Genomic DNA, 27,429 nt, shown 5'->3' with positions numbered 1-27,429 from the left:
CCAATTAAAAAAATCTCTTTTTTGATTTTGATGTTTAGACCTTTTGCATTTAATGGAAATTGTTGATAAATGTAAAATGCCATCTTGCTGGTTGTGTTCTATTTGTGCCATCTGTTCTTTTCTCTCTTTTTCTTCTTTTTAGGTTTAGTATTTATTTTATCTTTTTTTAATTTAAATTCAATTAATTAGCATATAATGTGTTATTGGTTTCAGAGGTAGAGGTCAGTGATTCATCAGTCTTATATAATACGCAGTGCTCATTACATCACATGCCCTCCTTAATGTCCATCATCCAGTATTTCCCTTTTATCTTAATGGAGAGTACAGTGTTAACATCTCCTTAATTTTCCAAGTTAGAAACATGGAAGTCCTCTTCAGTTCTTCCCTCTTCCTCATTCTTATTTAACCCTTCTGCTTTCTAAATATTTCTCAAACTTTTCATCTTTTGCTATCCCTTCTACCACCCTTCTGTCTAGCTATCACATCAGGTTCACCCTCAGAAGTCCAAGATTTCCCGCCTTTTCTCTCATCCCTTATAGCCCCACCCCCCAACACACACACACACACACACACACACACATACACACACACACACACAGAGGAGAGTATTTCTCAGATATGCTTCACAGCACTCATTGTGTAGCTATGTTTTAGGACACTTCACAGTGTTTTATAATGGTCTTTTTACCTGCCTGTTCCTATATGCTGCCTTGCCTACACTTTGAGATCCCTAAGGATAGTGGTTGTGTCATATTCATCTTTGTGACCTCCAAGACATAGCACAGTACCTGGTCCATGGTAGAAATAAAATGAATGCTCATGGAATGCATTTAAATTAGAAATAAGATATAAACTATTGAAATTGGTTTTACAGAAGGTTGTATAATCCATTTTTTGAACTTATATAAAAATTTACAAATACCACGTAGGCAGTTTTGCCAGATGTCACTGTGATTTCTTGCGGACTTTTCTAGGCTTTAAGAATCATCAATCTGAAATTTTTCCAGGTATGGACATGAAGAAAAAGTAAGATAAATCAGTTTTATCTTTATAAAGTAAAATATGATTTTTATAAATTCACATGGCACAAAATGCTAAAATATTTTAAATTGTTCTACATAGAGGCAAAGTGTGGAAGGGAATATTAAAAAATTATGTCAGTTGCTATTGATGCATAATAGTTGCCCAATAAACATGATCAGTTCCATTATTCATGGTAGTTATGTTCTATAAAATCATTGGGAACATTGAAGTAGGAAATACTGAACCATTGCTTCTAAGAAAATAATCTGGTTACATTCTCATCAACAAATCTATATATAATTTTCTGTGTGTTTCTGTTTAAAGACACCTTATTTAATATACATTGTTGATTGACTAACATTGAATTCCCAACCAAGGGCACTATACTATGTAGCTGAACAAAGCTTGTGTGACACATTTTCTCTGTAAGGCACATTACAATCTTCTTGAACTTATAGTAGCACTGTGCTTGGGGGCCATTTTAAACAGCAAAATCACCAAAAAAAAAAAAAAAAAGCACCAACATATGAAAAAATACGGCACTAATTAGACTGTGAAGAGGATGCTTATTTACAGTATGAGACCTAAAATAAGAAGGCAGAGTGTTGCCTTGTTCAATCTCAGCTGAGAACATGTGTCTCAGGCCACTCAATTTTTTTGCTGCTCTGTGCATGCCATAAGTGACTACAAAAACACCTTGAGTATTGATGTTGAGGTTACAAATAAATTTTAGTGAGTAAGCAAATTCACAAATACAGAATCTGTGACTAATGAGGATCGATTGTATTTCATTTTTTCATTCTACTCTAGGTCTTGGGATATCAAGATGAATGATTGCAAACCTTGTTAAGTGAATTGTTAGGATTTGGGGCTTAAGGGATAAAAAGTGTTTTTTTCATCTTAGAAATTTATTCAATGTAATAAAATGACCTAAAGTGACAATTTCAAACTGATCTAATTTTATATAATTGAATTAAAAATGTAAATAGTTACCTATTATGGGTAAAAGGACTTCTGTATGAAGTTCATCCGTATATTACTTGATTTATCTTTGTGCTGTAGTGAGCCTGCAATATTCTCTGAATCTTTAACAATGAGAAAAATGGGTAATTATGTCAAGAACAAAAATTTAAAGTAAATAAAATTAGAAGCAAGCCTCTGATGTCTGATTTAGAAAGGCTATATATACCAAGACCACATAAAACCACCTGTTATTTTCTTGTAATAATTTATGATTACTTTTCAATCTTCCTCTTTTTAAAATTTTTTCTTTCAAGAGCCATTGCTTAGACACTTATGAGGCCAAATTTATGGAGTCTGACAGACATGGTTTCTGGTCCCTCTTTTGTGTACTTGTTAATTATGTGACTTTGGGCAAGTTAATAACTTTTCTGAGCATACTATTTCCTCAGCTGTAAAATGGGGATAAGGAAGGATATCCCCAATTGTAAAATGAGAATCATGAAGGATATAATTTATCCTCAGTGTAAAATGAAGGTAATGTTATGAGGATGAAATAAAAACCATATAGACTATAAAAAGTATTTAGACTAACTAGGACCTGGCATATAATGATATTGTTTGCTTTGTTTCTTTATTTCACCCAGAGAGGATGAGCATTCTCTTTAAACACTTGCATATTAGAGAAGATGGTTCTGTTGCCTTCACGGGTAAATGTAGCTGTATAAAGATTTCCTGAGTCACAAGTGTCTTCTGTCAAAACTCTAAATATTGTTCCATTATGTGGCATGTAATGCTGTCAAGAAATCTGAGGCCAGCCTGTCTTTTCTCTATAAGTGGGTAACCAGTTACCCTGCCTTCATGCTTTAATACTTAAAGGTGTTTCATCTGATCATATTCTCTCTATTTAAGTTCAGTTTTTTTCTCAGAGACGGCAGTGTCTTTTCATTAACTTTGCCATGGCAGGTGAGTTTTTTTCCAGATATAATTCATGTCTATTTTCTGTCTAGGGAAGTTTCTTTCCCTCAAGAAAATATTTCATTGAATAAAATTTTCATTCCATCTATTCTGGTTTCCTCTAAAGGAGCACTGCTTATCCATAAACTGACTTTTTATTATTTCTTTGCCACATTCTTCATATCTCTTATCTCTTTAACTCTTTTTTTCTTTGCCTTTCTTGTTTTCCTTTGAGAAGTTTTTTTAAGTCATAGTCCAGTTTTTCTGCAGTAGAAATTATGCTTCTTAACATTTATAATGAGGTACTTGCTGTGATTTTTGAAGTAATAATAACACCTCCATGAAGGTCATTTATCTGGAACCATAGAGAATACGTCTGTGAACCAGGAGGTAAGCCAAAAAGTCCCTGGTCTCTTGAGGTAGTTGTCACTACCCTCTAATGTGAAGGAGAATCAGCCTACATTTACCGAAGGCCAGGCACTTTGCTGGGGCTCTGCTATGGTGCTATTTATTTCTCACAATAGTCCTATCAGATAGGATTGATATGTACATTTTACAGAGGAGAAGGCAAATACTCAGAAAGATTTGGTAACTTGACAAGGTCAGACAGCTAATAAATGCCTGAGCCAAACTTGAAATACCAAAACCTTTGTTCCTCCTGTAATATCATTTTTTCTCATGGTGGTACACATTTCCCCTAGAAAAGTTCCCATTTGGTTTTCAGTCATAATCTATTTTTTCTTTTTGTTGGCACTATACTTGAATTTTATTGGCTGGGCTCCAGGTCTACAGGGAGGAAATTGAAAATAGAGAATGTTAGAATAAACACTGTAGCAGTGAGAAGTTTCTTGGCAATAGCTAAGGAGTGAGAAAGAACCATGAAAAGCAGACTAAATTTACTAATTCTAGTAAAAATTAGAATATACATCTTATTAACCTCTGAGGACATTACTATAATGCTGTATTGTATATAATTGATATTCATAAACATGCCTTAGATTCATTAAGGAAAGATTAAATTGTATTCAAGTTTTTTAAAAATAGGCTAACAAATATGCAGCATCTTAAGAAATTTCAAAATCATAGAAATGTTTTCAGTTGTTTATAATTGCAAAAAAAAAAGGAAACATTCCAAATGACTATCAACAGGAAAATAGATAAATTATATTATGACTCTACAATAGAATACTTAGAATAGTAAAAATAAAGTATAGATTCATATATCCACATGCATGAATGTTATAGGGAAAAATGCAATTTTCCAAAAAAAAGTGTATAATATAATTTCACTTATCTGAAGTTTAGAAATATTCAAAACTAAATAATATAATATTAGGGGTATATATTTATGTGGCAAAACTAAAAAGAAAACCAATTTAATGGTAACCACAAATTCAGGATAGTGGTTGCCTCAGGGCAGTGAAAGGTAAGGGAGGTACAGTTTGGTAGGGACATGTATTACATAGGACCTCAAAAATGTAAGTAATGCCCTATTTCTTTTTGTTTTTTAATATTTTATTTATTTATTTGACAGAGAGAAAGAGAGCACAAGGTGGGGCGGATGGCAGGCAGAGGGAAAGGGAGAGGGAGAAGCAGGCTCTCCACTGAGCAGGGAGCCTGATGCGGGGCTCAATCCCAGGACCCTGGGATCATGACCTGAGCCGAAGGCAGACCAACTTGACCAACTGAGCCACCCAGGCACCCCAGCAATGTCCTATTTCTTAAGCTGGGTATTGGATATCACAGTATTCATTTTATCATCAGTGTTATTATTTATAATTTGTGTATGTGTAATATACATTTGTATGTACAAAAAGTTTAATAACAACAAATTTTGGTTCCTAAAGTTATATTTTAGTTATCTAGAAATTTTTAGTTCTGAAAAATATTTCCAAAGATATCAGATAGATGATTCATTATTGTTACTGCTACAAAAGAAACACAAAAATAGACAAATGGTATATCAGGGAGCTCATTTAAAAAACAATATTTGTTTATTTACCTAAAGAAACTTTTTTATATTGGAATGTTGGGTACTAGTGTACATAAGGCAGTTTTTATAAGAGAATTTTTGAAATAAAAGTCAATCCCCTAAACTATGATGTCTTCTGTCTTCTAAAATTTATAGTTGTTTTGGCTCAATTCAGAGCACAATTCCAGTAACAAAACATTGAATTAAATTCTAGAGAGAATGTCACCTAATTCAGAGAATTTACATGTCATGATATTTAATGTTAAGGCCTGACGGTGTTTTAGAAATTCATGGGGGCATTTTGGTCCTCTAGTAATCATGACTGAATGTCTACATGTTTCAATACTCTTCTATTGTAAAAGTTTATTTTGCTTCTTAATATTATAGCTAACTGATTATTTTTATTTAGATTACATAAGCTATATTATCTTTGAATTTTATTTCAACATAGTTAAGGGGACTATTACAAAATGTCAGTTATGGAAGGGGTATCAGAACTATTAGGGCTGAGAAAAAATAATCTGTGCCCACTTGGAGTGTATGGACAGACTTGTCTGAAGGGTTAAGATCAAGCCAGAAGTATCGAAGATAAAATTAAATTATATGAAGATTTAGGAAGCTTTTTGTAGTTCCCCCTGGTGTTTGTATTTTCATTGTATTACAATTCATAATTAATAGTCTAATGCAGATTGACATCCATGATTAAGAAGAAAAACCTATTAATTTTCACCTCTTGCTTATGAATAAAAGGATTCAGCTTCCCTCTGGTTAAAACTCTAGAAGGCACATATTTTGAAAAAATATTTTTCATTGAGAAATATTTTTTACACAGTGATTTTTAATTTCATCTGTAATTTTGGGAGGGAATGAATATTGAATTCTGTTTTGTTTTGTTTTGTTTTTTAGCAGGTGGTTTGGGAACAGAGCACACTATGATGCCTTGCATCAAGAAGGTCCCTCTTTATATGCAAAATGCTTTACTTTTCCTGGAAACTAATCTCCTTAAAAGCTAATACCCAAATCAAACAATGTACCCTTTTCAGTGCTGAATAAAAATAGGTCAGGAAGGGATTAAAAGCCTGGCACTGCACGAAAGTGAAGTAATGAAAGTTTTACTCTTTAAGCTCCCCCTTGTTATGTGAGAATTCGTAAATTACTAGTTAATTCAAACCCCTTCCTTCTGCCTCCTCCTCCTTGTCCCTCACTATGTAAGCCCTTATTGTTCATATATGTATGAAACATTGTTTTCTCAGAAATTTTCCCATTGCATCTGTTAGAAATTTTTTAATATCAATCAGCATTGAGTCCAGTTTGCTTCATCTTTGTATTTAATCAACGAGGAAACTTAAGATTGATTTTGCATACTATTCATTTTCTCGGTTTCTGCTGTGTGTGGTTCCTTCTTTACTGCTCCTCTTGCCCTAAGTATCTGATGATCAGCACTCTGCCCTGACTGTTCTTAGGGCTTTTAACAGGCTTCAGGTTACCGAAGTGTTTGAGTCAATAAACCTATTTGAAAACCTATTAGGTATGAGGAGGTACAGAGTCCGTGTAGAGGAGGGTAAGATATAAGAATTGGAAGTCTCACTGGGAATAGGATGAATGATAGGATAAAACAGGATGATGATAACTGCAGCACAAATGGAAATTCCATCTATTCATGAAGATAGCTGTGTGACTCGGCGGGTGATCCTTAAACATTCTGAACCTCTTTGATTCACATGGAATACAGAAGTTAAAATATATGCCTTTTTATATAGTTTTATATAAGTAGTTTTCAATATAGGAGTTAATAGATACAAAATTCTTAGCATGGTACTGCCATGTAGGAGGATTCCTATAAGTGCTTTAATATGCTTAGTACTATTGTTTTATTTGGACAGTTAACCAAGTTCATTATCTCTACATTATCTGTTTCTCTCCAAGTCTCCATTTCCTTGCCTATAAAATGATTGGATTAGACAATGGGTTCGAGGGTTTCTTCCATCTTTATAATTACCTAGATCTTTGTTTAAGGAAGTGGGTCCTTAGTATTCATAATCTCTGTATAAGATTTTCCAAGTCCACTTGGTATATATAACTATTTCATATCATCTTCTCTCTTCAAACTTGCAATACTTCGCCTTTCCTCTTAACTTACAGGTTAAAAATAAAAGCCACCAGAAGAGTTTCCACATGCTTCTCCAGCAACTGTACCAACATAACAGCTTCGATAGCCATCCACTGCAGGTCCTCCTGCTGTATTCTCCTTTAAGCCTGAACCTTGCCCTGTGCACTGTATCTCCTTCCCTGACACCCTCAATAGTTTGTTTGTTTGTTGTCCTGGATCATGCTCATCAAGTATCAAAAATGCTGAATTACCTTCCAGTTTTTAAATCCTCTCATATCCTACTTAGCCCTAGAGCTACTGCTCTTCTTACCTGCTATGGTTTCATCTTCTCCTCCTCCACTCCCTTGCCAATCTTTTGTTAAAAAATTGCTAACCTGTTTTTTAAAAGCTCCACAAATATACCTAGGACTGAATTCCCATGTAGCCTTCATATTTTTTATGAAGACTTTTTGTACTATTTTGTCTTACTTACACTGTCTCTTTGATCCCTTCATTTTTCCTGAACCGTTTGAGAATTCCTTGTATACATTGTGACATTTCACCGCAAAATATTTTCTCATGTATCTCCTAAGAACAAGGGCATTCTCCTATATAATCACAACCTAATAATTACACACAGGAAATTTTTTTTAAATATTTTATTTATTTATTAGAGAGAGAGAGCACGAGTGGGAGTCGGGGGAGGTGGTGGTGGAGAGGCAGAGGGAGAGGGATAAGCAGACTCTCCACTGAGCAGGGAACCTGATGCGGGACTCGATCCCAGGATCCTGGGATCATGACCTGAGCTGAATGCAGACTCTTAACCAACTGAGCCACCCAGGTGCCCCTACACACAGGAAATTTAACATTAGTACAATACTATTAGCAAATTTACTAACCATATTCAAATACTCACAATTGTTCAATAATGCTCTTGTTCTCTTTAATATCCAATCAAGGATTATACATTGCTTTCAGTTGTCATATATCTTTAGTCTTCTTTAATCTAGAACCCTGGCCTTTAAAAATTTTTTTGTTTTGGGCGCCTGGGTGGCTCAGTTGGTTAAGCGACTGCCTTCGGCTCAGGTCATGATCCTGGAGTCCCGGGATCAAGTCCCACATCGGGCTCCCTGCTCAGCAGGGAGTCTGCTTCTCCCTCTGACCCTCTTCCCTCTTGTGCTCTCTCTCTCTCATTCTCTCTCTCTCAAATAAATAAATAAAATCTTTAAAATAAATAAATAAATAAAAATAAAATTTTTTTTGTTTTTTATGACATTGACTTTTTTCTTTTTTAAGAATCTAAGCCAATTATATTGCAGAATATCCTCAATTTGGATTTATCTATTTCCTCTTTCGGATGGAGGCTAAACCATTGGCAAGTCTACAATAAAATGACTCCTAAACATTGTTGGCAAGCATACAACAGAATTGATGTTATGTCCCTCCAAATGCACCACAACAGCAAGCACATATCAGTTTGACACATTATTTAGAAATTTGATCCCTTGGTTAAGATGGTTTCTCTCAGATTTCTCCATTGTAAAGATACTGGTTTCCCTTTGTAATAATAAATGTCTGGGAAGCTACTTTGAGCTGTCTTATTCCCTACTAGATTTTCACCAATGGTTTTAGCAACCATTGATGATTCTTACCCAAATCGATTATCACAAAATCATGATTTTCTATTTCCATTATGCCTTATACACTGTCCTTCTCTTTTGAACCCACAAAAATCATTCTTCTGCCCCACCACTCCAACAAAACTGCTATTGTCAAGGTCACCAAGGACTTCCATTTACTAGATCTAAGGGACAAGTCTCAGTCCTTTCATATCAGCTGCATTGGACAAAATTAATCATTTCCTTCTCCTGGAAATACCTTTTTTAGTTGGCCTCTGAGAAACCAACAGAAGGACTCCTTAGCAATCTTCTTTGCTGGTTCTTATTTAGCTTCTAAACCTCTAGACATGAAAAAACTTCAGGATTTAGTCTTCATACCTCTAGTACAACTCAACATGTGGCCGTGTGATTCTTCTAGTTGCTCAGGCTCAGAATTCTGGAGTCATACTTGACTCTTCTTTCTTTTATCCTCTATATCCAATTCATTAGCAAATTCTATCAGCTCTATTATTAAAATATTTACCTAACCTAATCATTTCTTTCCATATCCATTGCTCTATCCTTAGTCTGAATAACTACCATGTCTGGCCTTCACTATTTTTGCAGTAGTATCCTAGTCAGACTTCCTGCTTCTACCCTTGCTTGCCTATAGAAATCCTTTTTTAAAAGTCAAATAATGTCACAAAATCCATCTAATGCAAAATAAACCCAAAATTCTTACGTAGATTTTAAGGCCTTGCATACTCTGGCCCTTGGCTACTTCTTTGATCTCCTCCGCCAGTCTCTTATTTGTTATCCCTCTTGTCTGGAAAACTCTTCCCCCAGATAATCCATATACTTTATCACTTCATTCAGATCCCAAATATCACCTTATCAGGGAGGCCCTTTCAGATTTTTCCATCTAAAGAAAGTCTCTCCCTCACTCTTTGTCCCCCTCCTCTGTTTACTTTTCTTCTTAGCCCCTGATGTAGTATATGTTTATTTGCTTTGTGTGTAGCATCTGTCTACCCCCACTGTTTTCTGTGGCAAGAGGGACTGCTAGTATCCCCAATCCTTAGAGCAATGCTTAACACATATAGGTACCTAATAAATGTTTCTTAATTGGCTGTTGGAATTCCTCGTTCTCTTCTTACTCTTCTATTATTGATAGAAAATGGGCTTTTCCCTACTTTCAGTGAAAGGTTTAGTTTATAACTGCTCTTTTTTCATCCTGAAATATTAAATACAATGTTCCAAACTATACCTTAGCAAAGAAATTATGTTTTTGTGAATTGTATAAATTAATGGGTTATTTATAGTCTTGTTATTTGTAATTACTAATCACAATATGTTTTTCCTCAGTGTTTGGATATGATTCTTTAAAAGGCAACTAAAATTCTCATATGTTAGCGTATGATTGTTTTTTATTATAAGTGAGAGTACAAAATCTTTTACCAGACCATTCACTTATGAATTTTAAAGCCCATCAGTACAACAGTATTTATATATATATTATATATATATAATATATATATAGTTTATAATTCTCTAGGAAGTCTACCTGTTTTCTATTAGTTTATGAAAGGAGAAAGTTCTGGCTTCTTTTATTAACTTGAAAGTAAAAACTAATCACATGCCATAAGATTAAACTAATGGAAATTGATGGAAATATTTGGACCAACCACCATCTCCTGGTGTTTTTTGTTCTATATGTTTGGTTTTCTTTGTATCCTAGATATGATATTTAAATAATGGGGGGAAATATATAAGACTTCAAATCTGATTTTAGCAGTTCTTGGAAGTGTCCAAGATACACATTTTAAAGAGTAAGGAAATTGCCTGTTTTAAAGAGTAAGGAAATTGCCATGGCTGTTTTGTGTGTATGCAGATATGTAGGTGTTCCTCATAAAAGCCCTTATGCTACTATGTCTGTATCTTCAACATCAGAAGGTAGATTTTAGGGCTATTCACTAGGGAGGATATTTGGATGTTTATATTGTATATTTCATTGGATATCTAGAAATGTTAAATTTTAAGCATTATTCTCAAGAGTTCTCATAAGCACTTAGCTATTTCAATGCATATAATTAAATAATGCACCTATTTAACTGTGATGAACACTATGAGTCTTCGTTCTCAGAATATTACATTAAATGTGTTACATCACTTTCCTAAATTAATATTTAAGAAGAAATGTTATGGCTAATGTCTTCAAGCTTTCAAACATAGCTTTTGTAACTCTCATTCTCAAGAAAAATGTTTTTGGTTCCTCTGGTTCCTTTTTATTGATGACTCAGTCTCTGGAGTCTAACTAGCATGTGACTGGATTTTGTATCTATTCTGTGTAATTTCTGGAGGTTCTTAGGAGATAGAGTTGTCCTGAAGTGGAAGGTTTTGTAGTCTGAAGAATCTGGTTTTGTGTCTTTGTTGACTCACTGTATTCATTGGAACTGAATTTAAAGGAAGAATAATTTTTAAGTGAAGAGGCTGGATAAAGCAATATTTCCTAAAATAGTTCCTAAAGAGAATTAGCTGGTAAAAACATTTGGTTGTCAGATGATTTGGGGAAACACTGTGTTACACTGAGATTCCTTAGAGCCTTTATTTATGCCAGTGGGCACTGTGATTCTCCAAAAGCCTGGAAAATGTACAAATTTCCTAAGACTATCCGGTGGTGGAAGCCACTTTTTCTCCCTTCCAATATCTCAATATCTTGAGGGACCAGTGTTCCACAACCAAAGTTTAATAAATGCTAATACTTCTATGTCTTCATAGCTCAGACAGCTCATAGCTCAGCTTCATTTTAGGTAAAAATGTAATGGTCAATAGCTGATTAAAAACTACAGTGCATGGGTATGCACAAGGGGTATCCCCACATAGGGGAGGCAGCATAATGCATACTGAAATAGAAAAAGTTTCTATTTTTTCCTAAAACAGACAATAAACTTTATTAATATTTAACAGAAATGTGATAATCACAAAACTAAACAACCAACCAACCAAAAAAAACAAAATAATTATAGAACTCTTGACATTTACTTGTTCAAGGAATGCTTCTTATGTTCGGACAGTCATTAAAAAGAATTTCAGAAACTCAGAACAGAAGAACCTGGAGGTAAATCTGAAGTATTTGGGATGGGTAAACTTTCTTTTTAGAAAGATGCATCTCTCTCTCTCTCTCTCTCTTTCTGTCATGGAGCACTTGCCCTAAATGTACAATAACTACCAAGATAAGCCCTGAAGAACTTTTTTTTTTTTTTTTACTAAATTGAAGCCATTTATACACATATTGCTTCAAGTCCAGCACTCCTGTTTGGCATTGGCATTTTTCTGAAAATTGGACTTTAGCATGACTTTTATGCTGATTTTGAGATTAGAATTAAGGATATTACCAAAATATAAAAGAACGATGTTCAATTAGTGATGAAAATTTCTCTGGTGTCAGAAATACAGATGAAACATATCTGTACCACATAGGGGAGGCAGCATAATGCATACTGAAATAGAAAAAGTTTCTATTTTTTCCTAAAACAGACAATAAACTTTATTAATATTTAACAGAAATGTGATAATCCTATATATATTTGGGTCCTGTTCAAAACTATTTTACTGATAAGGATTTGTGATTTCTGGGGTAGTAGATAGAAACACAGGTTCTGGAGAGAAACTGGCAAAATTCAACCTGGCTCCACCATGGAGTAACTATGTGACCACAACGAGTTACTTTATTATTTTAGTTCACGTTTATTCATCTGACATTGCAGTAACAGTACCAACCTCATGACAAAGTACTGAAATAATAAATAAAATATGCTTACATTATAATCATTCAGTAGTCCTAATACCAGTAAATAAGAATAGCCATACACACACATACATATACATATATACGCACATATGTATACACACGTATATGATGAGAGTAAATATATATAATTGTAATTGTCTTCCTCAAACATCCCTGACTACTCTCTACCTGAAGACTCCTTTAACAGTTCCCTTTGTATGGAGTGTTTTTCTCTTATTTCCTGTGGCTGCTTTTTGTCATTCAGATCTCAGTTTTGTTACCTGCTCAATGAGGCTTTTCCTCACTATCCAATCTAAAATATTCACCAAGTTAATTTCAACCATATCTTATTTTAATTTTCTCCATGTCATTTATCACTTGATTTAATTTTTTGTTGTCAAACTCCTTTCACTGAAGAATCTCCCTTGTTCTCCATTGTGTCCTAGCACCTTGGTAAATGCTTTAAAAATATGTACTAAATTAATAAACTACTCTATAGAGGTTATAATGAAAAAAAAATCAGAGAAAAGGAGGGAAATGCAAAATTCCAGTTTAGGAAAAAAAAATGTCAGTTCCTGACTTCCACTGCCCTACCCAGGCCCTGAACGAATATATCAGTAAACTCAGATCTCCCAAATGGCTCAGTTTCAGTGTAGCCTAGCTCTTTTAGGTCTGTCATCCCTTGTGACTTGGGATAGGGGCCTGACCATCTACATGTCCCCGATGGTATGACCTTCCTCTTTCTAGCCCTTTGTATTTCTCCCTATTCCTCAACCCTACTGGCTGGACCACTGCGAAAGACTACTGTTGCTAGACCTATGTGAATATCAATACTTGTCCAGATTGAGATCCTTTGGAATACTAATTTGGATCACTGTCCCCATCCCTATTGATGCCTATTGCTGTGTTAGTTCCCACAGTCTTTTTCTCTCCACCATCCCTTGCTGTTGAAGTCCCAACATTCTTTAATGTTCTATTCTTGTAAGTTAGGCTCTCAAGGTCTGAGACTATTAGAAAAAGAAAAGGAACAGTAGAATTGAAATTTAAGACTGCCTTTGAGGGGCACCTGGGTGGCTCAGTTGGTTAAGCGACTGCCTTCGGCTCAGGTCATGATCCTGGAGTCCCGGGATCGAGTCCCGCATCGGGCTCCCCACTCAGCGGGGAGTCTGCTTCTCCCTCTGACCCTCTTCCCTCTCGTGCTTTCTATCTCTCACTCTCTCTCTCTCTCAAATAAATAAATAAAATCTTTATAAAAAAAAAAGACTGCCTTTGAGTTTATATGGTCCCAGTGTAACTTGGAATGAATACCACTTTCTTGGAGTGTTCATTCCTTATTTTGGTTATTGTCATAGTACCTAGCACTATTTCATGTATAGGTAGGTATCTTCATAATACTATTCAATGGTGATAATCCTTAAAAGCCCAATGTTAGGATGTCATTCTGGTCATCTATTGCTATATAAATAATCACTACAAAGCTTAGTGCCTTTAAATAACAATTATTGATTTTATCCACAAATCTGTAACTTGGTGGGCTTGGCAGGAAATCTTGTCTGTTTACACAGCATCAGCTGGGGAGCCTTGGCTTCCTAAAGCATGGTGCTGTGTTCCAAAAGCCAATGACTCAAAAGACAGAATGTGGAAGCTGCCAGAAATGGACACAGTGTTGCTTCTGTATTACACCAGTCAAGTAATCACAGAGCTCAGATTCAAGGGAACAGACATAGAAACCACCTCTAAATGGGAATACTATAATACAGTATTAATATGATCAAAGAATTTAGGATCATGTCACCTTAAATACTCACCATTTTCATTTTTTAAATCAAAAAAATCAAAGGAAAATCTGTAAGTCAGATCATAGTAGAAATTAGAATACTCTGCACAAAAAGAAGCTGTTTTTTGAAATTGCTTGACTCTGGGAAAGTTAACACTGACCATTTTGAGCTACTAGATTATCACTTAACCTAAATACTGTGAAACATACCATATTTGAAGCCCAATTGAGGATTATTTGAATGATCTCAAAAGGTAATGTAACTATTAAAAAACTTTACTGTTGTTAATGTAAGCCTCTGAAAGAGGGAGAAGAATTAAATACCTAAACTATTTTCTAGAGATAACATTTTTGTTCTAAAGCACTTCAACTTGGTCTTGGGGGCAACTTGGAAAATATTATGACTTTTTTTTTTAAATTAAATCCAGGGCAAAGTAATGTTTACTTTGTGTGGTGTAAATAGCATTTAAATGGAATGAAAATATATGTGTTCAATTAATTCAGGGATCTGGTATTCTGAAATCAAAATGTTTTATTCATCTTAGAGAAAAAAATAGGTTTTAAAAGAAGGTTTAAAATTTCCACTGTTTACTGTATTTAAGCCCTCCTATAAACAAAGTGGAAGTTTTGATTTGACAAATAATGTGACTGTATTTTCTCCAACTTTGTCCAACCCAGCATCTTGCTAAATATTTTTTAGTTATCAGTTTTTTAAAGATGCTCTGGAACTGGATATAGAAGGGTAAAGGTGCATGCTATATTTAGGCAGCATCTGCAGTACTCTAACAGGAAAGATCTTGCCAATCTATTTTCATTTCTTTCCTCCTGGATAATCCAATTTTGCAACAAATTGATTGCTCAACCTCCCCATGTCACTCTTCTATAAAATCAAAAAGGTTGCTACAGTCCCAAGGTAAGGACATGGTCTCTTTCTGGGAAGGGTGACACTCAAAGGTCAATTCATTAAACAGAGTGACTTATGAGACCTCCAAATAATGCCTTGGTGATATATTCCAAAAGACTGAGTCCAAAACTTAAATTTATCTTTTTTACTGGTAAGCCTGCTCTTAGAAATTTTACTTAGAAGAAAAACTGAAATAAACTGCCTTTTACACTGATTCTGAAGAACAATATTTTCCCCCCTAAGATGCAATTATTAGGGAAATCCCTCATTTACCTCCTAGAAAGCACTTCAGTTCCTTGAACTCTCACACATAAAAGAAAGTACCGGTGCTGAAATTCTGATATCACAGTTAATCAAAATCATCTGTTTAAGAGAGAGCAAGTCATAGTGGGAAGAAGACTGAACCTGGCATATAGAAATTTTTGGTTAGAGTCCCAGCTTTACTACTTACCAGGTGTGTGTCTTTGAGCAAATGCTAAGTTTGAGCAACCTCATTAGTGCTCAATGTCCTCATTTGTAAAATAAGGAAAATTCCATCCGCTCTGACAACCTGACAGAGTTTTGAGGTTAGATTATATATCAAATATGCAAGTGCTTAATAAATTGCAAAGCATCATATAAATAAGTGTTATCAATCATTTTAGAAACTTTGATGAAGTATATATGGATTGTTGTAAGCTGTAACTGTTAAAATTTCATTAAAAAATATGTTGCACAGTGGTTAATACAATATACTTTCTAAGCTCAAATAAAATGTTTTGTACTAATTAAACAAGACATAACTTTACGAAGGACAGAGACCAAGTGTTATACATCTTTGTGTCCCTAATATTGTCCAGAACAGTTCTATGTAGGTCAAGTTCATTGGTTGTTTCATTGGTCAAATAATTGATTAACCTATTTGTGAGGTCATTATTCCTCAATTTAGAGAGGAATAGTTTGGCCTCTTTTAACATTTTGAATTTCTAGTTAATAATTATTGAATGCTCTAATACTGTGAATAACAAAATTATCAGAGTGAAAATAACCATCACGCTGTTACACAATTGTTGATTTCATAGACTGCACTGTGGGATGTGTGAACAAGTGGGGGAAAGAGGGAAAAGGTTATCAGATGATTAGTATCCATTGTTGCAAGAAAGTTGTCACTGTGAGGTTAGCATGGCTAAGAGGGTTAGTGATGCTGGACTGCAACTAACTTTGAAAAATGTAAATCAAAAGGACTGTTCAAAATGTTTAGTATTTCCAACAAGTCATGTCCAAAATTTAGAACAAAATTGCACTAACCTAAAGTGTAAACTTTATGTTGCTGCTTAGTTTTATACATCAACTCAGGAATTTCTTTAGGAATTTCATTCCTGCCTTTCCAACTTTTTAAGTTTTTATTTAAATTCCAGTTAGTTAACATACAGCGTAATATTAGTTTCAGGTGTACAATTTAGTGATTCAACACTTACATACCACACCCGGTGTTCATCCCAACAAGTGCCCTCCTTAATCCCCATCACCTATTTAACCCATCCCCCCACCCACCTCCCTGCAGTAACCCTCAGTATGTTCTCTATTGTTAAGAGTCTGTTTCTTGGTTTGCCTCTTTTTTTCCCCTATGCTCAGTTGGCTCAGTTACACACACACACACACACACACACACACACACACACACACACACACACACACACACGATGGAATATTACTCAACCATCAAAAAGGATGAAATCTTGCCATTTGCAATGATGTCGATGGAGCTAGAGAGTGTAATGCTAAGTTAACTAAATCAGAGAAAGACAAATACCATATGATTTCACTCATGTGGAATTTAAGAAACAAAACAACTGAGCCAACCGAGCATAGGGGGATAAAAAGAGGCAAACCAAGAAACAGACTCTTAATAATAGAGAACATACTGAGGGTTACTGCAGGGAGGTGGGTGGGGGATGGGTTAAATAGGTGATGGGGATTAAGGAGGGCACTTGTTGGGATGAACACCGGGTGTGGTATGTAAGTGTTGAATCACTAAATTGTACACCTGAAACTAATATATATATCTCACCTCTTTTTTATCCATTCATCAGTCGATGGATGTATGGGCAGGCTGTTTCCATATTTGGCTATTGCTGATAATGCTGCTGTAAACATCGGGATGCATATATCCCTTTGAATTAGTATTTTTGGATTCTTTGGATAAATACCTAGTAGTGCAGTTGCTGTACCATAAGGAGTTCTATTTTTAACATTTTGAGGAACCTCCATACTGTTCTCGAGTGGCTGCACCAGCTTGCATTCCCACCAACAGTGTAAAAGGGTTTCCCTTTCTCCACACCCTCACTAACACCTGTTTCTTGTGTTGTTGATTTTAGCTATTCTGACAGGTTTGAGCTGATATCTCATTGTAGTTTTGATTTGTACTTTCCTGATGGTTAGTGATGTTGAGCTTTTCATGTGTCTATTAGCCATTTCTTTGGAAAAATATCTACTCATGTCTTCTGCCAATTTCTTAACTGGATTATTTATTTCTTGGGTGTTGAGTTTGATAAATTCTTTATATAATTTTGGACACTAACCCTTTATCAGATATGTCATTTGCAAATAATTTCTCTCATTCCATAGGTTCCTTTTAGTTTCGTTGACTGTTTCCTTTGCTGTGCAGAAGCTTTTTATTTTGATGACGTTCCAGGATCTTATATTTGCTTTTGTTTCCCTTGCCTTAGGAGAGTTATCTAGTAAGTTGCTATGGCTGAGGTCAAAGAGGTTGCTGCCTCTGTTCTCCTCTAGGATTTTAATGGTTTCATGTCTCACATTTAGGTCTTTAATCCATTTTGAATTTATTTTTGTCTAGCTTTTGATATAGCTTTAAATAGCTGTTTTCTTATTCCCTCACCAAAGTTCTTAGAAACGTTTACAGTCCCATATAAAGCACTGTTCTGTAGTTGACTTCTTTTACTGTTTCAACAAATACAGGCATAGCATTGATAGCTAACTTGTTTTTATGTTTAGTAGAAGTAAGCATGTGGCCTTAAAATCCAGCTTGTCCTAATTGCAGAGAAAATAAATTCATTAAACTTTTACTAAGCACCTGTTATGTGCCTACCTGGTTCCTAACACTCTTTGCATTTAATTGGACCCAAGTTTATTTGGTCAGGAAAAATCATCTGTATCTATTTCAGGAAGACAGAAGCAGTTTTGGGTGCCTGGGTGGCTCAGTTGGTTAAGCGACTGCCTTCGGCTCAGGTCATGATCCTGGAGTCCCGGGATCGAATCCCGCATCAGGCTCCCTGCTCGTCAGGGAGTCTGCTTCTCCCTCTGGCCCAGCCCCCTCTCATGCTCTCTCTCTCTCTCTCTCATTCTCTCTCTCAAATAAATAAATAAAATCTTTAAAAAAAAAGACAGAAGCAGTTTTAACTAATGGTTCTTTTGGTAGTTATATAATTAATAGTGCCTATGTATCATTTTAAAAAATTAAGATATAATTGAAATACATTATTTTAGCTTCAGGTGTACAACATTATGATTTGATATTTGTATATGTTGTGAAATGATCACAATAAGTCTAATTAACTCACATCCATCACCACTCGTAGTTATAGAATTCTTTTCTTGTGATGGGAACTCCTAGGATCTACTCTATTAGCAACTTCCAAATACGCAATACAGTGTTATTAACTATAGTTGCCCTGCTATACATTACATCCTCATGACTTATTTATTTTAAAACTGGAATTTTGTACCTTTTGACTCCCTTCGCATATTTTGCCCACTCCAACCCCCACCTCTGGCAACCACCAAGCTGTTCTCCACGTGTAAGTGAGATCATACGGTACTTGTCTGACTTATTTCATTTAGCAAACGCCCTCAAGGTCCATCCGTGTTGTCTCAAATGGCAAGACTTCATTCTTTTGTACAGCTGAATAATATTCAATTGTATATCTGTATACATTTTATCCATCACCCGTCGATGGACACTTAGGTGGTCTCCATACCTTGGCTATTGTAAATAAAACTGCAATGTACGTAGGGGTACAGATATCTTTTTGAGTTAGTGTTTTCATTTTCTTCAGATAAATACCCAGAAGTGTATAATAAGAAAATTTTTTCACTACCTAACAATACTAATGCTTTATAGTATAAAAGATGAGTTCTTTTGGGTTGTACCAAAGGGTTTGAAAAAGTTACCTTTTCTTTGTCTTTTTAAAAAATTTATTACAAAATACTAAATGTAAATGTAGTCAGGAGAGTGGAAAGCTGGTAGGGTTCCTGAGGTTCTCTAAAACAAGAAAATTGGTTTCAAGCAGAGGGAACAAATGTATAAAGGCACCACCTCACTGACCTTGATAAATTCAAGGAACTATCTCCATTGTCAGAAAGGCTAGAATATAGAGGATACATAGGAAGGTTCCAGAAGGTGAGTTTGCCAAAGTAACAGGTCTCAGGTCAGTAGAGGCTTTGTTTTCTTGCCAAGAAGTAAAAATTGTTTTCTTAAGGCAGAGAGATGCCTTTAAAGGTATTTTAAGCAAAGAAGAGATATTTTAATGGGCAGATATGGAAGGGACTTTAGTTATATACACAGGAAAAGCATGCTCAATGACAGGCTATGCCACAAAAGACAGGACCTAGTGAGCATAGCATTTCAGAGCTATACCAAGGGAAGAGAGCGTGGGAAGGAGTGAGAAGGAATATCCAATAAGGAGCCCAAGGACTTTCTTGATCTAGAACACCAGGGTTCAAATGAGTTCCAAATGAGTCCATGAGTTCCAAAGAGTTGATTCTATTTCATTTTCTTAATTAAATGACATAATGATAATTAGCATCATTTGAGGTTGAATGTGCCAGAGAAATCTATTAATAATCTGATTTGATTTGAGGATATACTCTATCCTGAATAAAAAGGATGCAGGCTAGCATTATAAGAGAACGTCTTTAATATGTAATAATGTAAAAATAACTGTGCTGTCTATTCAAGTAAAACTTGAGTCTAAGGAGCTCGAAGCACATTAAATATTAAAATGAGGCCCTGGTTTCTCTATAGCAGAGAGAGGCAAAATAACAAGCAATGCTCTTTCCCATCTGGTCTTGCCTATATCCTCAGATCTATCTTGTATTCTACCATTTCTTCATCTATCCTCATTTTTAAGCACATGAGCTAATTGCGGTTTTCCCCTAAATATGTCATATTGTTCTTAGTATGCTTTCCCTTGCCATTCTGTCTGGTAAGTTTCTCTTCAACTGAAATGCCTCAAATCTCTGTAAAGCCCTCTGTGATGTCTCATTTAGTTCTTTATTTTCAGCGCACATAACGTTTGCAAATAATGAACACCCGTAACTTCCTTTAGATACTCTCTTAGCTCCCTAAGGACAGGAACTATGTTTTACTCACTCTGAGATGTGTCCTCAGCATATAGACAGGTACTGAGCATAGTAGGTGCCCAAGTGATATTCCAAGCATGAAAACTGTAGGTACCCTGGGGATGGGACCTGCGTTTCACTGTCTATTGCCCTATAGAACATAGATGATGCCGATGTTCTAACATAGGTCTTCCTTTGCTTAAAAATTTATTCCTTTACCTTTGTATTTTCCTTTTGGGCAATGCAAACAACACTGAAGTTGTCTAAATAATCAGGTTCCTCCTAACTTGAATTAGACAAGGGAAAGACTTCACTGTGGGAGAATTACATCGCAGAAAGAATGAAATCATTTGTATTAAAACATCTGACCATTTAATTCTTGGGTTTCTTTTTCTATGATAGCACTTAAAGAACCAGCATTTTTAGTCAAACTAAAAATAGATTGTAAATTCATGCTTATAAGTGGTGTCTTAGGCAGAAGAATGTTGGCTATAAATAGAAAGTAGACTGGATTTTTAAATTAATACCATATCTCAAAATACCACTTTCTTACTTTGTTCAATGTGTTTGAGATCCTGTTCATGTTTCCAGGAGCTTCATAATATTTACATAACTGGAATGGGAGGAGGAATGCTTTATTTGAGGTGGATTTTCCATAAAGCCTCTGAGCATCATGCTACTATATTTTTAGCTTGATTTGTGAATATTATGTGGAACTTAATGGTGTCTATTTAAGCAAACCCTGAAAATTACCTTTGCCTTCAACCTCCATATCAGCATGAATTCTTTATATGCAAAGATGCAATCTTAGAAAAACAGATCTTCATCAACATTTGCTTTTGAAGCAAACCTAAGAAAGTTAGATAATTCTAAATGTGTAATAGAAATATGGTATAAAACTTCCAGCTAGTTGTTCCATTAAATAAATTTTCTTTTCTCCATATTCTTAACAAAAGGTAATTCCTTTTGACTTTATGAAAATCCTTTGGCTAAGCAATGTTAAGAAATCCACAAAAGGAAGACTAAAATGTTTGTGTTCATTTCTTGCCTCTTGGTGGCTCCATTAAGCAGCAGCATTTGTGACTCTAGCTTTCCGACAGGGCTCAAAAATACTTTTCTTTTTTTGCCACTCTCCTCCCCTTCCTGTTGTTACTCTTCCTCTTCCAAATCAGAACTGCATTGCCTGCCATAAAAAATAAGGCAGATTTATGAATGGATGGATAGACAGATGGTTAGATGAACAGAAGTGTGATTAAACCAAGTATGGTAAGTTGGTAGTGGTAGAATCTAAGTGGAGGTCAGAGACATTCACTGTAAGATTCTTTCAACTTTGCTGTGTTGAAAATTGTCCTAGTAGGATGATGGGGGCTTTTATTTATTTTGTTTAAATTTTTCACAATTATGTTATTAGAGAAAAGTGAAAAGCTAGCTACATGAAACAGTCTTCATAAGTGAAGTCACCAAACTATTGATTTAAATGCCCTTGAGGTTTGAAATTCACATTAGGCCATGCTAAATAATTAAGAATGTGTACAGTGATTCAGCTGTATGATGACGACCACATTATTACAATAGATTGGTTATAGAAGTGTGGTAGATATGGTCAATGGAATACTATGCAGCCATTAAAACTTACAGCATAGAAACATGCATTGACATGGAAAGATTGATATACAAGGTTTTATATGCATCTAGAACATTATGAATTTATGGATACAGCTGGAAGTATACATATACAAAGATACTAGCTCTGAATTATTAGATTATGGATCTTTTTCTCTCATATAGATTTTTTTATTCATATTTTCTATTTTTTCCTAAAATAAATGGTTTCCAGTGTTTTTATTACAGTAACCTAAGAAAGAAGGAAAACAGAAAAGAAGAAAAGAAAAAAGCCAGGCTATTTTTCTGTGAAAATGGAGCAGGGAAACGTTGGTAACTGTAAATAATTTTTGATCAAGCCAAGAGATTATCTGGATTTGCCTTTTATCTATATCAATGAGATCTGCTCCCTTATATTTTCTTAATCTTGCTCTTACAAAAAGTGCATGTGAAATATGTAAAAACAAATAATTTTATTCATTCTTCTGAAGTTATTTCGTGGACTTAACTAGTGGCTTTGAAGGAGAGTTAAGATGTTCATGCTGCTAGGCCCAAGGCATTTCATACTTGGAAATGCCCTATCTTTAATCTCTAATTGCATTAGATTTCTGTGTCTGACTCATGACGAAAAGAAGCTTCAAAGCCAAAATGGTAAAATCTAATTTCTCTCTAAATACACTAACTATTGATATATTTCAGACAATGTGACACCTATGTTCCAACATTCGTAACCAGAAAAACTAAGAGTTCAAGGGCGTGCCAGTTAAGTAATGAAAATGTTTTTGTTATGGATCTCTTTTGTCCAAGGAGATTTAAACAATGTGCTAAAATTAGGTAGTCTTTGCAATCTGTCTCTGATAGGGATGGAGGGAAGAAACTGTTACTGTTAATTTTTATCCAACCAAGTAAACATTTATTGAACACTTTATGACTCTGCCATTAATATTTCACTTATTGTTTCCTCTCTAGAAGACATTTTTTCAATGGCTATTGACAGAGAAGTTGGACATGAATAAAACTAAAAATAAGCATAGAGAGAGTTCATTTCTGGGTTTCAGTTCTCTGTCCCTCTCATGGTGGATGATGTGGAATTTGGAACTCATTTATACATTTACCCCTCTTGCTGGATGCCGGCGGTCTACTCTATGAGTACCTTCTTATTCCCCCACGATGCCTAATATTTCATTGTCTTCATCTCTTGTCTTCCCCAGGTAAAATGTCCAGTGATCGAGCTTTGAGGAAGCAGCAGCAGTTAAACAACCTTGTTTATGTCGTGGCAAATCAGGCCAAACCTGGTGACAGAATTGTGGATTTCTGCAGCGGTGGGGTATTACATCCCTCCTTTTGTTCTCTTTAGCCTTTCCCTGACTATGTGACTTTACTGTATTAGATTCAAATTCATGTTTTTATTTGGCAAGACTACTGTCTCAGAAAGAGAAAAAAGCCTTAGGGACCAAAGTTAACTTGTTTCTTTTTCTGCCTTTTCCAGGGCCATGTTGGAATTGTCCTTGCTCACATGCTGCCATCGTGCCAGGTAAAATCTGAATAACCCATAATAGGAAACACTGGAAAACTATCCAGTTCAGTTCGCTGAGTCTGTGTCTGACCCCTGCTCTTTGAATTTATTAATTGTTCACTCAGGTCACATTATGTGGCACAGATAGTTTTTTTTTCTTTGAACTAAACTTCTAAGAATCTTTAAAAAAAGTAAAGTAGGATCACAATACATTTTTCAATTTTTATAAAAGGGTTATATTTTAAAATAAGTCTTAGAGGGAATAACTATTCTGTTGTTAAATAAAATACTTAGTGGTGAAACTAGTTTAATTGTCCCCAGAATTTTATACTGGAAATACTAGCTCCTGAAACTTGTTGAGCATATTCTTTTGGTATCTTGATTTTTATCCATTGTACCAAAATTGTAACAGCAATTACAAAATTCCTTAAAGAAAAAAATAAACTCCAAATTTACCACACTCATCCATCAAATGCTTTTCTCCCCATGTTCTCATTAAGTCATTGTTCAGGAGGATGCTTATTGCCGCAAATGCTAAAAACGCAAATATAATTTTAGTCACCAGCTTTAACTCAGTATTGTAGCATAAATGTTTTTCCCTATTGCAAATACTTTTAAATATCATTATTAAAATATCACCAAAATCTAACTACATTTTATGTTTTTAAGTAAATGTACCAGAATTTATGCAGTCATTGCCACCATTTGTTAGAAGTTTATTATTTTTAGTCTTCTGCCATATGAAATCATGTCTTTGCAGTGACCATCTTTTAGCGTAAAAGTCTAGAATTTGATGACTTTTTAAAAAAAATACAAAACAAATGAGGCAGTTTCTTTGCTCGTGGACTCTCTGGAAGGTGCAAAATAATTACAGTGATTCCTTATAGAAGAAAAAGATGAGGAAGAACCCATAGACTGGCCAGAATGACATATAACAGGATGCTGGGGGGTAAGGGTGTATTATTTTTTTCCTTTCTTTGAAAATAAAGGGCAAAATAAGTAAGGAATCCTGGGGGAAGCTAGCAAGTGTCTGTTTTGTAATCAAGGAAAGTAACAACTTGGTGGTTGGAGTTAGAGGAAGAAAGCTCATAAAGTAGAACCCTGGAGACGCAGAGTTAGGGTTATGGTGTCTTTCCCCCCCCCTTCCCAACAGTCTGGACACTTGGAGATGTTGAGCCTTTAAAGGGGAAATCTTGGCTAGAATAATGGCTGGAAAGCCTTTGATACCAAGTGTACTCTGACAGGTTTTTTATACGAAGGCATACAGATTTTTTTCTGTAAACACAAGCATAAAGACAAAATAAGGGTAGAACTAGGAATGATAGTGATGAACGTGACAATTCTGCCCACTTTTCTCTTTCTAAACAAGTAATCCTTTCCAGTCTTCGTTGGCCTGGATTCCTAACTGGTTGCCCTTCCTTCTGTCTCACCCCCACTAATCCATACTATCCATGGCAGCACTGGGACCTTCTTTGATCACACGATCTGGCTCCTATCACCTCTCCAGCCTCACGTCTACCCTCCACACCCTGTCCCCCCATTCACCATCACCACCACACACTGTGACCCAGCTACACCAATTTTCTCAGTTCTTCAAACACACTCTTTGGCCTTCACACATGTTTCTTTCTCTGTCTGAAACACTCCTTCATTCCTCCAGCTGATTTCTATTCATTTTTTTAGGCCTCGGTTAGTATGTTATTCTCCATGTTAAATGACTAAAACCTTCTTTAGTCATCAAGTCTGAGTGTTCTGATAACACACAATGTCTTCCATTAAACACTTATCACTGTATTATAATTGCCTGTTGCACTTACATCACTCCCTCTCTAAGCTCCAAGAGTTCAAGGACCTTGTTCATTTTTATACCACATTTTCTGGCATACTTCCTAGGACAGGATAAGGATCAGTGTAGTATGTTCTACATTAAAGCTATACAGTAATAATACTTTGCCCTAATATCTGAATTATGTTACTGAATGTACTATTGTTTCCTGGGTGAAATCTAGGTTACCTTAATAGAAAACAAGGAATTATCATTAATTCGTGCTAAGAAGAGAAGTGATGAACTAGGTTTAAGCAACATTTGGTTCATTCAAGCAAATATGGAGTATTTTACAGGGATGTTTAATATTGGGGTAAGTAATCAAACAATTTCAATTTCTTTAATTAATTAAGAAAAATTATATGCCTTAGATTAATTAAAGGAGAGACTTTTATATTCTTTGCTAAATAAGTTTATAACTTTTGTTTTCTATCTCTAAAAGTATAGCATGTTAATGAATAGTATTTCATTCATAGCACTTCACCATTACGTGATAGAGGTAACATTTGTTCCTCTCCCAGACACGAGTTTTATTTTCCTCACTTGCAGAATGCCTGGTGCCTAAAACCATGTTTGACATATAGCAAGTGCTTGGAAATAGTTCTCAATTGAATGAACGAATGAATTCTAATAACAATGACCTTCCTTGGTTTATTTTACATTTTTAAAAGATAATGAAAGAAAAGAAAAACAGAGAAATGTGGCTGTTATTCCTTGTATTTGTTCTAAAGAATTTTTTCTTATTTTTAAAGGACCATATGCTCAATATAGAAAATACATAATAATACAAAGAAGAATCACCAGTATTTCCACTACTGAGAAATGAATAATGTCAAAAACCTTTGGTCTTTATATATTTATGCACACATACAAATGCATATTTACACATATGTTAACATCGTTTACATCATACTATATAGATCTTGCTTTAACTTAACATTATCATAAATCTTTCCCCTACTCACTGATCATTTTTTTTCATGTTGTTATAATGTGTAATTATTACTATGATGGATATCTTATGCATTGTTTAAGATTTTGATACATTTGCCAAATCACTTTGTAGGAAGGTTGTGCTAATCTGCATTTCCAACTGTATGTGTTCACAAAACATACATGATAGGCTGGTCTAGCTGGAACTCTTCTTCAATGTCAGAATCTCAGACTTTTGTAGTTTTATGATTTTTGTCCAGTGATGTTCATTTCTTAATATCGACTACTGGAAATTTGTGGGGTTTGTGTTATCTTTTACAGTGAAAATGAATACAATTTGTTTCCTCTGTAGACATGATCTAGATTGGTTATCTCAAGCCAAGCCTATACGAAGAGAAGTAAACTGTTAATAAGGAAATTGCAGACATCTGAAACAGCAAATTCAAATTAACTATATATTTATGTGCAACTTAAATTTTACATAAATGTTGACATAAAGTTTAAAGCTTCTCCATTAAGAAATGAGCCATTAAGCCAATGAGCCATTAAGTCAATGCCCATATTACCAGTACACCATGCAGACTAAGGTGGCAAGATATTGCAGCCCATTTACTCACCTCTCAAATCACAAAATTCCCATCTTGTCAGCCATACATCTCTTTACCCTTCTGTGGTTTATAGGTGCTAAATCATTCTGGCATATTCTTGTAACTTCCAAAGTCATAATTCACTAACACCAACTGAAAATGTGTATGTCTTTTTTGATGTGATACTTTCTCTACATTTCATAATAGTATATTCATAATGGCTTTTTTCTTTCATAATTACTTTTGTCAAGATACAGAGAGAATGAATTAAAATTACTTGGAGGATTAAACCAAAATTAGATTTACTCTCAAGAAAATAATTTTCCCTAGGAGGATAATTGAGGTATTTGTCACTAGATAAATCAAACTGAATGCACCAGTGGCTTCAACTCTTGTATTAAATAGATTACAGTGAAAGTAGTGTAGCCAGAGAGGAAATCAGAATAACTAAGTATTGGAAATGCATTAAAGCTGCATTAATCCGTGATTTTGTGATATTTCAAATAAGGATTTAGTTAGCATTTATCTTTGCTTAGTAAATACCTTTTTCTTTTACTAT

The 27,429-nt window shown here is 34.9% G+C and overlaps 1 protein-coding gene across 2 annotated transcripts in view; it reads left to right on the top strand.

Annotated features, from left to right (window-relative positions):
• The window catches only part of GSTCD (glutathione S-transferase C-terminal domain containing), a 132,303-nt gene that overhangs the window by 78,629 nt on the left and 26,245 nt on the right, over positions 1 to 27,429 (top strand). For both annotated transcript variants that reach the window (XM_028121351.2, XM_028121350.2), the window contains exons 6-8: positions 23,221 to 23,336; positions 23,499 to 23,543; positions 25,535 to 25,663. In XM_028121351.2, the coding sequence (XP_027977152.1) occupies positions 23,221 to 23,336; positions 23,499 to 23,543; positions 25,535 to 25,663 (290 nt within the window). The remainder of the gene's footprint in view (positions 1 to 23,220; positions 23,337 to 23,498; positions 23,544 to 25,534; positions 25,664 to 27,429) is intronic.

This window comes from Eumetopias jubatus, unplaced genomic scaffold (assembly GCF_037043125.1).
Source record: "Eumetopias jubatus isolate StellerSeaLion01/CBP00866 unplaced genomic scaffold, mEumJub1_p1.0 scaffold_2, whole genome shotgun sequence".
NCBI classification, from domain to species: Eukaryota; Metazoa; Chordata; class Mammalia; order Carnivora; family Otariidae; genus Eumetopias; species Eumetopias jubatus.
This window is presented reverse-complemented; position numbering and strand designations above follow the sequence as displayed.